General features: G+C 38.7%; 1 protein-coding gene across 5 annotated transcripts in view; it reads left to right on the top strand.

Annotated features, from left to right (window-relative positions):
* Window positions 1-16,002, top strand: part of LOC124625799 (histone-lysine N-methyltransferase 2D-like) — a 319,652-nt gene that overhangs the window by 291,215 nt on the left and 12,435 nt on the right. For all 5 annotated transcript variants that reach the window (XM_047149255.1, XM_047149258.1, XM_047149257.1 and 2 more), the window contains 2 exons: window positions 10,763-10,982; window positions 13,544-13,720. In XM_047149255.1, coding sequence (XP_047005211.1) covers window positions 10,763-10,982; window positions 13,544-13,720 — 397 coding nt within the window. The remainder of the gene's footprint in view (window positions 1-10,762; window positions 10,983-13,543; window positions 13,721-16,002) is intronic.

The raw sequence follows: 16,002 nt of genomic DNA, 5'->3' as shown, positions 1-16,002 counted from the left end.
ACCTCATGCAGTTAGACCATTATCTATGACTGTTTTAGCTGGACTGCAACTGTTTACATTAAATGAAAGCAGCACTTGAGAGAGTGGCATGCAAGTGTTAGGCACAGCAGAGTATGGGTGTTCAGAAAGTTATAAACCTCTTCTTTCACCTCATCGTCGGAGCTGAATCATTGGGACCATAATTAATGCTCACAGGTACTGAGAGAATCCGAAAAAACTCAAACGGGCAATTCAGAACCGGAGAAGAGGAATGTTGAACAAGGGCATACACATTCTCCATGACAACGCTTGCCCACACATCGCTCAGCAAACCGTTGCTCTCCTGCAACAGTATCAGTGGAACATAATCACTCACCCACACTATAGTCCTGACTTGGCACCCAGTGACTATCACCTGTTCCCTAGGTTAAAAGGACATTTGGCTGGAAAGTGATTAAACTCCACCGATGAGGTGAAAGAAGAGGTTCACAACTTTCTGAACAGCATGGCGGCAAGCTGGTATGACATGAGTGTACAAAAACTGCCACACCGTCTACAAAAATGCATCGAAAGATATGGTGATTCTGTCGAAAAATAGCTAAATGTTCAAACTGCAAACTGATGTAAACCATTATAGAAATAAACAGGTGTGTACTTCTAATAAAATGGGAGATCTTACTTTTGGGATTACCCTCGTAAATTCCAGATCTCGTTGAATACCATCCTGCATTATTTCATCCACCACAACATTGTCACCAACATCTTCACTTTCAGAAATTCTTGCGGTTTTCCAGAAGTTCATAATAACTTTCAGGAACTAACAATCGTGTCACAAGCCTGCTTCACATTGAAATTGTAGCGATTGCTCACCTTTCTTTCACTGTTTACGATAATGTGTTGAACTAAATGTGAACACTATTTTGTGTTAAAGTTCTTAAGTACCTCCATATTCAGTGGCTGAAGAATTAAAGTAGAGTTGGGGGGGAAGTAGCATATTTCAACATTCTTCAATGCTGGCATGTTGTTATGCACACTAAAATTATCCATCAGTAATGCAATTTTCTTATTCTTCATTGACATCTCTTTATCAAGCGAAAGCACCCACTCACTAAAAAGAGTGGATGTCATACATCTTTTCGATTTGCCTTGCAATTGACTGCAATAAAATAATTCACATTTACATTATGACTGTAGCAAAACATTACAGCTGAAGCTATACTGTACTGATTTAACTTATAAATTAAAGGGAGGTAAAAGAAAATGTATGTACCCTCTTAACCTGGTAAGCTTCTTACATTTCTGAAGCACCGTGGGTTTGCTGATCGTCCGATCACGAGTGGCGTTAGTTTGTGTGTCCTATGTGTCCCTGGCGCATTGGTGCAGAGAACAGTTAGGCGTACTTTAGACTGGTTCCCTCCTTTACATTTTTCTCCTCTAAAGGCTTTAGTCTTCTCTGGCATCAGTTGATAAAACAATCCTCTCTGGCATCAGTTGATAAAACAATCCCATCTCATCTGTGTTGTACAAGTTTTAAGGACTGTATTTTTCTAACAGTTTACACATGGTGTTTTACCTCCAAAATTCTGCATCATCTATAGGTGGTGACTTTTCTTCTCCTGAAATCTCTTTGAAAATGATCCCATGCCTGTTTTTAAATCTTTGCAATCATCTGTTACTTGCCTTAAAATTATTATTTTTCTTGAAGGGCTAAATTTGCCACTTACAAAATTTTCTTTTATTTCCTTTCGTTTTTTAAGGAATGTAGCTAATGTTGATTGTGCAAGTCCATGCTTCCCCGCCACGTCTACTACTTTCATTCCAGTATAACTGTCTTTCAAAACCTCCATTTTTGTCTCCAACCTTATTTGTATCTGAGTTCCACTCATTGTCCAAATATTAGCGAAGTCGAAAGCGTTTACATCAACTAAAAACATTGACAGATTGCAAAAATCATGGAGCTAAGCTATACATTAGCTCAACAAAACACTTTTGTTTGCTACTGAAGCTAGACAGTGGACAAACTAAACACTCTTTCAAACAAAAGAGCTATTCAGTGTTTGATGCTCAGCACAGCTCGTCCACGGCTGTAAGCTTCTCTTTACTGCTAGAATAAAGACAGTACTGTAGTGTGTAGTGAAGCTTCTTGAAATGAAATGAAAATCTAGTAGTTAATAAACAATACTGCTATAGTGAGCTTCTTAGAAATAGAAAATAGTAAATTCTCTAAATTTTGTCTTTGTTATAACAGGGTGTTGCTAAATTTACTTCATCGTAGTAATGAGGGGTAATTAACATACTACGCATAAGAAATCAGTTGGTCCCATATAAAATTATCACTGTATCCAGGTTTATCAGTCTGTTATACAGAGGTTTGATTGTACTACATTCAGTACCGTATTTACTCGAATCTAAGCTGCACTCAAATCTAAGTCGCACCTGAAAAATTAGACTCTAAATGCCGCCGCCCCCCCCCCCCCCCAAAAAAAAAAAAAAAAAAAATCAAATCCCAAATCTAAACTGCACCTGAAATTTGAGACTCGAAATTCAAGGGGAAAGAAAAGTTTTAGGCCGTACCTCCAAATCTAAATAAAGTTGGTCCATTGTAATATGAGACACAATTTAGGTCGAATGAATGACGTTACAGCTACAGTAGTTTGGTTCGAGTCGTAAGGTTAGCAGTTAAGCTTTACCAGGTAGACATTGCTATGTGTCCGGCACTCTGTCCTTATTTATACGGGTACCCTTCCTTTTTCACGTGCTTCGTCTGGTTTGAATTGATAGCTTATTTTCTTTGATCTGATAAGTGCCACTCTTTGTTATAGGTGTACTGTGTCTTGCATTGTTTGTCGCATTCTGATAATGAGTGTTTACAGCCTATCACTGCTCGCATCATGACTTGCTTTTGTGCACGCTGCCGCCGCTTAAAAAAAAAAAAAAAAAAGAGAGAGAGAGAGAGAGAGAGAGAGAGAGAGAGAGGAATTGTCTCATTAGTGAAGCAATGATAAGAGACTGCTGTTTGTTGTTACTTGCACTGCTGCTTTCTTTGATAATGATCAACAAGAACCAAATAATAGACCGCGGATGATAGAAAATGTTCTAAACGAGAGTTTAGCGAAACTTTTTCTCCATTTGAAAATCTTTACAGACGCCTCTTTAGTACATTACATTCTGCTCAGAAATTAGTCATCTTAGATTTAAAACTCTAGTCAATTGCCGTGCTTCATTTCTGACTGTATCACTATTAGGCATAAGAATAATACGAATATAAACGCGACATGATATGTATATTCTTCCGTGTTTGCTGTTGTCTCACTCTAGTTTCGTAGTTTATTAGGCAGACAGGATTAAAATGAGATAGCAGCAAACACAAAAGAATACATGGCAAAATGTTTATATTCATATTATTCTTATGGTGAAGAGAATACCGCATGTGATTCACAATTCATAAAAGTTTCTATTAGCAACCATCTCTTCTCACAGGTAGGAAAAAATTCAGTTGGCCATATTGACAAACATCCCAAACAGTCTTGCCAGTCGAATTTTCGTAGTACAGTGAAATGCTGCTATATTCGAAGATGAACAATACGGAATTTGTATTTACTTCGTTGGATAATGTATGAAAATGCAGTTAGTTGTGACGGCACCTACCAACGTTTTTCAGAACTTCCGCTTAATTTGTACTCGATTCTAAGCCGCAGGCAGTTTTTTGGATTGCAAAAACTGAAAAAAAAAAGTGTGGCATAGATTCGAGTAAATACGGTAATACTGTTTTTCACTGAGGGTGGTATTTTCAGTTTAGAGTCCACTTCCACGAATACTGTTATTGCAACATTTTGGGTTTGTATAGTGAGTAATTACACATATTTTGTATAAATCTTGAAGGAAATTAAATCCTTTACAACAATGTTTGTTATACGTTGTGCATAAAATAGCATTGAAAAGCTTGTAAGGCAAAACCCCAGGCATATCCCACTTTTTGTGATTTATAGATATGTTTGCAGAATTTCACAGCCTTTTATCTCAATAGGTTTTTAGAATTTTCCAACATGCTCTATATGAAATTTGTGAGAAATGTAACGTTCTTCAAAATTGACAGGGGCATGTTTTTGTGTAAAATGCACTGGAAGCAAGTTACTGAGGAAAAACTGAAAAAAGTGCCATTTCTGATCAGTTTTTTCAAGATGCCAGATAAGATCTAAAACCTGCATTTTTTATGGGGGTGGGGAATTAAAAACAACATACCTGAAAATCAGAATTACTGTATCTTTTGCACCCTAATCCCATTTTCAAGCTACCTGTGCAGGACTTCTGATTCACTCAGTATATTGCTTCCTTCCACATATACCTCATTAAAAGAACATGAAGGTAAAAATCAGTGTGTCTCGAGTTTACTTGGAGGCTCACCCTATGGTCATTCATTTGTCATTGGAACAAGAATTGTGGTAAATGATAGTAGTATACGAGCTACCCTCCGCCAAATACTACAAGATGGCTTGTGAGGTGTATATGTAGATGCACGTGTACTTAATGCCAATATTACAATACCAGAGAAGGAAAGTTGCTACTCACCATATAGCAGAGATGCTGAGTCGCAATAGGCCCAACAAAAAGATTCACACAATTTTAGCTTTCGGCCATTAAGGCCTTTGTTATTAGTAGACACACGCACACACAAACACAACTTGCACACACGTCTGCAGTCTCAGAGAACTGAAACCACACTCCGAGCAGCAGCAGCAGCAGCAGCACTAGTGCATGATGGGAGTGGCAACTAGGTGGGGGAAAGGAGGAGGCTGGGGTGGGGAGGAGGAGGGATAGTATGGTGGGAGTGGTGGACAGTGAAGTGTTGCAGTTCATATGGTGGGAAGGAGAGAAGGTACGGAGGGGGAGGGGGTAAGTAGCGGAAAGGAGAAAAATAAAAAGAAATTAAAAAATTGGGTGTGGCGGTGAAATGACGGCCGTGTAGTGCTGGAATGGGAACAGGGAGGGGACTGGATGGGTGAGGACAGTGACTAACTAAGGTTGAGGCCAGGAGGGTTACGGGAACATAGGTTGTACTGCAGGGAAAGTTCTCACCTGCGCAATTCAGAAAAGCTGGTGTTGGTGGGAGGGATCCATATGGCACAGGCTGTGAAGCAGTCATTGAGAAGAGGGATATCATGTTTTGCAGTGTGTTCAGCAACAGGGTGGTCCACTTCTTTCTTGGCCACAGTTCGTCGGTGGCCATTCATGTGGACAGACAACTTGTTGGTTGTCATGCCTGCATAGAATGCAGCACAGTGGCTGCAGGCCAGTGGGCAGGACATATCTCATTCCAGGGCACGACGAGAGGTAATCTAAACCCTGCTGGAGAATGTAATTCAGTTGCTCCAGTCCCGAATGGTACTGAGTTACGAAGGTGGTGGGAGCCTGGAAAGATAAGGCACTGGAGATTTTTTTTTTTACAAGGATGGGAGGATAATTACGGTCAGTGAAGGCTTCAGTGAGACCCTCGGTATATTTGAGAGGGACTGCTCGTCACTGCAGATGCGACGACCACGGGTGGCTAGGCTGTACAGAAGGGACTTCTTGGTATGGAATGGTTGGCAGCTGTTGGAAGTGGAAGTATTGGTGGTGGTTAGTAGGTTTGATATGGACAGAGGTGCTGATGTAGCCATCTCTGAGGTGCATTTGTGTGTGTGTGTGTGTGTGTGTGTGTGTGTGTGTGTGTGTGTGTTTACTGCTGACAAAGGCCTTAATGGCCAAAAGCTATAATTGTGTGAATCTTTTTGTTGTGGCTATCGCGAGTCAGCATCTCCGCTACATGGTGAGTAGCATCTTTCCTTCTCTGATATTGTTTCATTCCATCGTGGATTTTCCACTGTTTGATACACGCCAATATTAGTCACAGTCACCATCATCTCATAGGTGGGTAGTTGTGTGACGCATATTGGCTTTTCTGAACCACTTGATCTCATTTTACATTAATTGTTGTTGTAATTGTCTACCTCTCTCTCTCTCTCTCTCTCTCTCTCTCTCTCTCTCTCTCTCTCTCTCTCTCTCATGTTACCCAGTGCTGGCCTCAGTTCATTTGTTTGCTCTTTTTTGTGTGTTGTCGAACCTGTATCCCTGTATTTGCGCTTTCCTTTCCCCTCTTTTCATGGTTCATGCCCACTTTTACAGATATGCTTATCTGCGTCCTTTCCTTATCTGTGATTTCTCAGATTTTCTCTTCCATTTCTACCTCCTTGTGTTTTAAATCTGTCAATTGCAATGTTGTATTGTTGTTTTGGCTTTCATCCATCCCTGCACTATATTTCTTCAGTGAGTCATTTCCTTTCCTCCAGCCCTTTTGTCTCTGATTTTTGGATAAAGAAAATTTGAATTCTGAATGTCAGTCTCCTGCCATGTTTCAAGAAGGAATTCTTTTTCTACCTTTCCTTGACTGTGTGACCTTGTGCTTCTTGCGGTCCACAGCTGATTCTTGTTAATATGAAAAGAAACCATGACCGCTGTATTTATTGGCACATGTCTATGCTGTGGCTGGGTTCATCTGAAATATCATCACTGGCAGGTTAAATGCAGTTAGACAAAACACAAATTATGATAAAAGTTGTAACAACTGACACACTTAAATGATTGGCAATTCACACAGCCAACAGTCTTCGCAACTGTGATGTGTTGGCAGAAGAGCCAACACCGTGTTGCTAGAGGAGGCCGAAATGTGCGCGTTTAAGCTCACGCAGACTGGCGTGAGGTCTGGAACAGTTAAAGGAGTTGTGTTTACTAAATAAAGTACGAAGCTCTTTGAATACTTAACTTTAATCCATAATTGGAGAACATCGCTCTTGATGATCTCAACAATCTCAATATAAACTGGTAATGGCGCCTTGCTAGGTCATAGCAAATGACGTAGCTGAAGGCTATGCTAACTATCGTCTCGGCAAATGAGAGCGTATTTGTCAGTGTAGCATCACTAGCAAAGTCTGCTGTACAACTGGTGCGAGTGCTAGGACGTCTCTCTAGACCTGCCATGTGACGGCGCTCGGTCTGCAATCACTGATAGTGGCGACACGCGGGTCCAACGTATACTAACGGACCGCGGCCGATTTAAAGGCTACCACCTAGCAAGTGTGGTGTCTGGCGGTGACACCACAGCAACAAATACCCACAGAGTTGTACCAGTATCATGACATAAAAAGTCTAGTTATCTTACATAAAGTTTAAGGCAAATTGTGTAATACAACAATTGTATAACATCCCATTGACTGGCTGGCATAAGCACAATGAGCAGTGCTCCATTTGACCCACTAAGTGACAGTACAATTCTTTGTAATCACATTCATTCATTGGTTATGATCGTTCTGTGTGATCACTATTACTGTTTTATTGTACATAATTAGTCTTTTGTGCCACCTGCTATTTTCTCTGTCTGATGATGATACAGCTTTGTGTAGGCACATGAATTTGTCTCTCTATAGAGTTCCATACCTCAGTCGGTAAAAACTGAGCTCTTACAGTATAGGTTTGTTGTCAGTCTGTCTATCGGTCTGATTGACTGCTAAGAACCCTTCTTTTCAGAAACAGGAGTAGGTACCAAGTTGAAATTTGTCGCATCCTAAGGTCTATCATCCTGTGGTGCTGTAAAAAATTTAAGCTCCTAAGTTGCTGCAGTCAAAAGACATCGTCATTTATGGTACATATTTTGATATTTGGAACCTCACTCATAAAGGCATATAGGGTGCTTCCCATTGAACTAGAATCATGAAATATGGCAAGAAGTAAGGTTTCGCAGCACAAGTAAAGGAAAAAAATACGAAAATTGTCAAATTTTAATAATGTAACATAAAAAATATCTTTTTGGCATTAGAACTTCCATTGCATTTTATTGTCTGTCGGAAGCGTAATAGAGAAATAATACTGCATGCAAACATAAAATGTAAGTAAATAAAAAATATTTTATTAATTCTCTCTCTCTCTCTCTCTCTCTCTCTCTCTCTCTCTCTCTCTCTCTCTTTCTATTTCTCTCAAGATACATAAACTTAAGTCCCCTGCTCACTTATTTTGAATGTCTGGGCTTGTCTCAGGAACTAGCTTAGATATTTTGGTGTGGCTTTGAAATTCCCAGGACCAATTTCTTGCCAGATTCAGTGTCAATAAAAGGGAAAGATCATCAAGATTCTTGGGATGGATGAACTGTCTACATATGTAATTATGTTTGTATAGAGCCCTCAGAGTGTGTGTCAAACTTGCGTTTGGCCAATTTTTTGTTGTGCATAATTGTTTTGTTCAGGTTTTGTATGTATGAATGTTTGCAAATTGTTTCAACAATTGTGTGGTACCTTTATGCTTGAATGTCATTTCTGCAATTAGGTTATTGTGTATATGTGTAATGATGATGATATCCTAAAATTTACCTCTCCTTTGGAGACAAGCTAGACAAGCTAGTTCACACAGCATGTCAAGATACGTGCACTCGCTGCTCACCCTGTGCCTACCAAGTGGTCGGCAGTGTCTTTATATGATCATAATGTTCCAAAAATTGCCTTCAGTGTTACGCAAGCTAACTACCGTATTTACTCGAATGCAAGCCGCACTTTTTTTCCGGTTTTTGTAATCCAAAAAACCACCTGCGGCTTAGAATCGAGTGCAAATTAAGCGGAAGTTCTGAAAAATTTGGTAGGTGCCGCCACAACTAACTTCTGCCAACGAATATATGTAGCACTACACAGGCATGCTTTGCAGGCACAAAGATAAATACTGGCGCCAAAACCTCTGCGTCAGTAAATAAATTAAAAAAGGTGGAAGACGAGCTTTTTTCGCCGCCCCGAGTTTCTACCACTGCATTTTCATACATTATCCAATGAAGTAAATACAAATTCCGTACTGTTCATCTTCGAATGTAGCAGCATTTCAATGTACTACGAAAATTCGACTGGCAAGACTGTTTGGGATGTTTGTCAATATGGACAACTCTACTTTCTGAATTTTTTCCTACCTGTGAGAAGAGATGGTTGCTAATAGGAACTTTTATGAATTGTGAATCACATACAGTATTCTTTTCACCATAAGAATAAATCAAATATAAACATTTTGCCATGTATTTGTTTCGTGTTTGCTACTATCTCATTTAAATCCTGTCTGCCTAATAAACTACGAAACTAGAGTGAGACAACAGCAAACATGAAAGAATATATATATCATGTCATGTTTACATTCGTATGCCTAATAGTGATACAGTCAGAATCGTTCAGAACATCTTCTATCATACGCAGTCTATTATTTGGTTCTTGTTGATCATTATCAAAGAAAGCAGCAGTGTAAGTAACAACAAATAGCAGTCCCTTACCATTGCTTCACTAATGAGACGATTTCTCTCTCTTTGTTTTTTTAATTGTAAGCGGTGGTAGCGCGCACAAAAGCAAGCCATGCCACGAGCGGCGACAGGCCGTGAACACTCATTATCAGAATGTGACATACAATGCATGACACAGTACAGTAATGCATTTTCAGTTTAGAGTGACGTAAACACTTATAACAAAGAGAACGGCACTTACCAGATCAAAGAAAAATAAGCAATGAATTCAAACTAGACGAAGCACATGAAAAAGGAAGGATAGCCGTATAAATACAGACGGAGCGCCCGACACATAACAATGGCTACCTGGTAAAGCTTAACTTCTAAGCTTAAGATTCGAACCAAACTACTGTAGCTGTATCGTCATTCATTCGACCTAAATTGTGTCTCATATTACAATGGACCAACTTTGTTTCGATTTGGAGGTGCGGCCTACAACTTTTCTCTCTCCTTGAATTTTGAGTCTCAAATTTCAGATGTGGCTTAGAGTCGTGAAAATTTTTTTTCCTCGATTTCGAGTCTCATTTTTTGGGTGTGGCTTACATTCGGGTGCGGCTTAGATTCGAGTGCGGCTTAGATTCGAGTAAATACGGTAGTCTTTCTAAGCCATCATACGGGCAGAACTCTTGGGGGATTTGTTAGGAAGACTCTTGACAATGTGAGTCGCATACCATTTATCCTAATTATTGTTTTGTGTAACTGCAGGTAACTTGATTTTGTTTTGAATGAAATTGGTCACAACATAATAAATGCAAGTCAGTAGAGCTGTGGTGGTGGTTTCTGATTGATATTGAATCTTTGAATATAGTTTCATTGCTTATGCAAGTCTTTAATTCTAGTTTTGTGTTTTTAGTGCTGATCATATTTTATAGTCCATTGACTTGTCATTCATTTTGATATTATTTCCTGCTGTAGTCACCTATCCCATAGTGTTACAGCTATAGTTCCCCTTAATCAAGTCTGTTATCTACTCTACACAAAAATACTGCATGTGCTTTTGGTGCAGGGAGGAAGTAATAAGTGGTACCAGACAAATTAAAGTTATTAAACGTAATGCACTGTAAGCATGGTGGTGGTATTGCAAATGTAAGTGTGTGGCACCAGGCAGACGTCATGGTGTGTGTTGTGTGTCTTCCATATGGTTAGCCTTAATAGGCTATTCAAAATACATTTTCATCAACTTTTGCTTGATGTTCCTTTATTCTCTCTCGACTCCCAGTGCAGTAGAAAGCCAGAAATTGTTTAACAGATGCTGCAAACTGGTTTTGATGCTACATATAGTCTCAGTTTTCTTTAAGTGCTGTAGTGGTCATTATTTTTGTGAAATTTCCTTTGACTGGGTCTGCTGATTTTGAAATTTCTGTTATGTACTGAAGCAGTAGGCTGCAGACTTTTGATTCAGTTCCCATTCTATTTAATTTGGTGTGTCTATTTTTTTCGATACAGGCCCTGCATTCTTATCTTTGACTCACTTTCGGGAGCTAGCCGGACACGTGTTGTGGCAACGCTTAGAGACTATCTGCGTATTGAATATCGAACGAAGATGGGTCGCAGCCGAGATTTCAACAAGGATACAATCAAAGGTGCCTCGCCACGTGTCCCACAACAAACGAATTTTACAGACTGTGGTCTGTACCTGTTGCAGTATGTCGAGAGTTTCTTCATGGTATGCTATAGTGTTGCCTCTATACTGTTCAGATGTAAATTCATAAAATATGTAAAATTATGGTCATTAGTGTATTGTAATTGTTATGTAGTATGTGTAACAAAAATATTTTTAGAGGTAGTAATGCATCACCACTACCAATATGATTTTTTAAAGTACACCATATTTCAACATGCTTAGAGATTGTCATCTTGTTCATTGATGTATTAGAAACCAAGAAAATTATTTAGAAAAAAGTTGTCTTAACATTGTTTATTAATGGTACTGATCTAGAAACCAATGGATATTAGAAAGCACATGCAAGAAATAGCTTTCTGAATGTTAGTAAGGTGACACAATTTATGTACAAACTTTCAGTAATTATTTTTAAATGGGCTGTTACCATGCCTTGGCTATTCGAACAGTGTTTTTGACCTTGCAGTTATTTATTGATAATGTCATTGAGTCAACATTTTTTATCATTTTTCTTTACTGCTGTAGTACAGCTTTGGGTCAGTTGCTTGACGAAGTCAAGATAGCGGACAACTGATCATAATTTGGTATGTCTTCAAAGATTTATACTTCCAGAAGGCACTGCAGTTAGTTCAGATAGCATTACCAGTTTTTTTAATAACATGACATCATTTCCCCAATTGTTACACAATTCAAACTTCACCATTAGTGGACTAATTTGTTGTTTGGTTCAATCTTTATGAAAAGTGACAAAAATAGGTTCATCCTTTCGAATGTTCATTGAATTGGGATTGTTTTTTTTTTTACTTCTTGATAAAGGCTGTTACGATTCTGTGCTACTTATTTGTATCTTACACAATTATTGCAGATAATTAAGGGCATCTGTATGTTTTTGTTTTGGCCTGCAACCACATAGGTTGTGTTGACACTGTCAGCAGTCCTGTTTGCTACCTGTTTGTCTACATTTTAGCATAACTGCTGTGAACTAAATGATAAATGATTAGGCCTATATAACAATATGAGCTAGGATAGAGCACTGCTCACCACAAAGAGGCGACATTAAGTGGCAATTTCATTAAGAAGTAGGCTAAGCTATCAGACACAAACCTCCTTCAGATTTAGAAAAACACACATTCATATGTTCACAACTCACATACTGTCGTGCCAGAGCACTGAAGCCCGATTGAAGTGAGTAGCTATTTTGGTTGGGGCATATAGTGGTCATATAGAAGCAGTATTGTGTGGACAGGGTGAGAGATAGCAAGGTAGGGGTGGGGCAAGATGTGGTAGTGCTGCCTGTTGGAGTATGCAGGGCTGTGCCAGACAAGACAATGGACTGCTAGCCACACATACTCATTTCTCGGTTTGTCTCTGGGATTATTATTTTCCATTGTGCATTCTACTAGTTTCCAGCAAATAATCACTTTGTTGTATATGTTCAGTCATCCTATATAATCCATAATGTTATTAGGTGTTCTTTCTGTCCGATTCATTGCAAGACACTCTTTATTCCTTAATCAATCTCTCTAATCCTAAACAGTCTTCTTCACTACAGTTCAAAGATACCTTTATTTAATCATCCATTATGACACTTTTATTGTCTTGCTTCATGTTTACATTTTCCCTGAAATTTTTGAATCGGTCTTCTCAGTTTATCTTTCTTTCTGAACTATGATTTTTTTTTATTGCTTTCTTATACCCTTTGTCTGCGTATAGAAGTATGATACTTAACGTTTTCTCATATGTGGTTGAACCCATTGTTTCAGATTTCCATTTGAATGCATTTGTGCTCTTTGAGAGTGGATATGTTCATATTATTTGTAAGCAGAAGCCTTACAATTTTAAGAGTATAAGAGTAATTGAAGGCTTATATTTGATTTTTTCAGTTGGTCATCAAGGTGCAGAAATGCTGATTTCATTATGCAGCTAACCTTTTTTATTAAATAGCTTTATGATAAGTGTCTTCTCATAGCGCACTCCAGCATTGTTGGCAGATTTATTCCATTTCCAAGTAAACTTTTTATTGCTACTCGAAATAAGCAGCTATAAAATTAGGAGAAGACAGAATGGCTGACATTTAATAGAAAAGAGAGGGAAAAAAAGCTTACTTCCTTAGGGTGGAAGAGGTTTAGGTTCGATAAGGTTAGGAAGGAGGGGAAGATCACTTAGACCAAAGGATGAAAGGGACCCATGTGTTGGGAGGACATGGGACATGTATTATTAGACGTAATTAGTGTTTCACTTTGTGAAAGCAAATTCTGTCCAGCCATTCTATCTCCATGTAATTTTATAGTTTTCTCAAGTTAACTTTTCCTTTTGATAAAATGTGAAGTTAGGGGTTACTAATTAATTTTGTCTAACACATTAGTAAATATTTCTTCTCAGCAGCTCCATGTGACACTTCAGGTTACATAGTACAGTCAGATATATGTGACCCAAACAATGTTTTCATTACGCAACAGTCAAATAGTATGACATTGTCTGTCTCTCTCTCTCTCTCTCTCTCTCTCTCTCTCTCTCTCTCACACACACACACACACACACACACACACACACACACACACACACACCTCTCCAAATCACCTGACAGTATTTTTCCTTTGTTTCAGAATCCAATAGATGACTACCATTTGCCAATGAAAAAACTAGCAGACTGGTTTCCTGAAGAAGTGGTCAATCGCAAGCGCGAAGACATCCAGAAATTGCTTTTAGACCTAATGCAGAAATACAATGTAGACATAGAAAGTCTTAATCTGCCAAAGCTTTCCTTTTCATCATCCAAGCAGGTAAAAACTTGTGTGGTACATTGTAGCTTAAGAGATTGTGCAAAGAAAACATGCATGTGTTATGATTCAGTTAGTTATCCAAAATATTCATACAATGTGGCTAAGTAATCTGTATTTCTAAGGGACCATCCCAGTTAACAATACCAGTTGCCCGTGGAAGCCGTTACATAGGTTACCTGCAACAAAGGTTTGATTTTCAATATTTTGCGTAGTTATGGACATAGTTTAAAAACTTAAAATTCTTACATTAAAATTTCAACACAATGAAACATTTGTTTCTCTTGAAACATGGTAACTGTTGGCGTGCAAATACCCAGAATTTATTCATTCACTGTGTGAGAACGAGAGCACTTCCTGACTTCCGACAAACTTCACAAATAGTCAGTCTAGTTATATTAATGTGATCACCACCTATATTAGATGTCAGCGTGCAATAACCATTCATATTCAGTATGTGGCAGCACTATCAGTAGAGTATAGTGTGCTGGGGAAGAAAACAGTGCATTCATTGTCATAAATGCAGAAACATAGTGGTTTGTCTGATGTTCAAAAGGGCATATTCATTGACCTTCCCGCAAGGGTGAAAGCATTTCCGAAATGGATAAGTTAGTAAACTGTTCATGTGCTGCTGTAGTTTAAGGATAATGTTCATGACAAAATTGTGCCATCCAAAACCGTTCTGAAGCAACTGTGGTGCACTACAGGCCATAGACGACAGGGTGCATGAGATGTGTGCATGCTAACCGCCCAGTGTCTCCTTATGTTGCTGTGTATGGGTCTCTGCAGCGGGCACTTGGTTCGTGCAGACGTGCTGACTGCTGTTCGTCGGCGACGAAGGCTGGACTATGTACGGCAGTACTGAAACTGGATATTCACTGACTGGCGACAGCTGGCTGTTTGAGATGTAATGTTTTGTATTCCATTGGACAGCTGGCTGTTGGTGTATATGGCGTGAGACTTCCGAAAGCAAAAGGTCCAACTGGATGAGGGAGTGTTATGGTCTGGGGAATGTTTACATGGCGTTGCCTGAGTGATCTCATTATTCTGGTAGACACAATGGATCAACTGAAGTATGCATATATCCTTGGGATCATGTCCTCCCTACATGCAGTTTGTTCTTCCTCGGCACGATGGCATCTACCGGCACGACAATACAATGTCACACAGCTCAATGTGTATGTACATGGTTTGAAGAGCACCAGGATGAGTTTACTATACTCCCCTGGTCACACAATCTCCCCGGATATAAGCCCAATCGAGAATCTCTGGGGCAACCTAGGTGGGGCTGTTCATGTCATGGATCTTCAATCGAGGATCCTAGTGCCAGTGTTGCCAGATCCAAATTATTATTATTTTTTTCTGGAAGATGAGGCTTAAAATTTTCAGAAGATATAGGAAAAATCTTTATATATACATAAATTTTTACACATACATAAAAAAAACCTCTACACATAATTAGGGGAACAAAAATAAAACCGTCTGTTATCAATTTAATTGTAACAGTTATTAATATTTTATGGTGAACATACTTAAAAATGTGACTTACAATGAACTGCAAACATTTTATTGTAAAAATTCTGTGTACAAAGCATTGGTATACAATAATAGAATCCTTAGCAGTAAAATAATGTAAATTGTAAACTTCTTCAACCAGGAAGGAAACAAAACCAAATAGAATTTCAACAGTCATTGCATACTGGTGTACTACAACTAAAACAGCAAACTTTGGTTTTCCTGTCTTTTGATTTCATTGCTTGTAACAGCATTTCCCACCTGATTTTCATTTTCCTCTTCCTTGTCTAACTCTGAATCACTCTCACGTTTGCTTCTATAATTTTGATAAAGATCGGAGTCACCATTGAAGCTGAACTCTCTCTACTTCATCAAGCATTGATTGTACCTATTCATCGAGTTCAGGGTCTGATTCTTTTCTTTCATTACGAGACGATAACTCTACTCAGTCTAGGATAGAAGAAAATATTTTGTTAAAAAAGCTGTGTACTTGGTATGGTAGGGCCAGTCTGGCCCCAACTGAAAGAAAAATTGATGTAGTCATAAAATATACAAGAATTAGGATAATAACTTTACTGCAGGAATTGTTATAAAATGGTGTATGTGTAAGAAATATTTCTTTTCAACAAATTAAAGTGCTGATTGATGGAAGTTATCTCTAATGTATCATCGAACACTGCCTTTATTGTCCTGTGCTAGTCGTCTTCGTAAGAACTACTTTTGCAGCAGTTTAACTGTCAATATGAACCACCTGTTATTCAAAATATCAG

This window comes from Schistocerca americana, chromosome 8, assembly GCF_021461395.2.
Source record: "Schistocerca americana isolate TAMUIC-IGC-003095 chromosome 8, iqSchAmer2.1, whole genome shotgun sequence".
NCBI lineage: Eukaryota > Metazoa > Arthropoda > Insecta > Orthoptera > Acrididae > Schistocerca > Schistocerca americana.
This window is presented reverse-complemented; position numbering and strand designations above follow the sequence as displayed.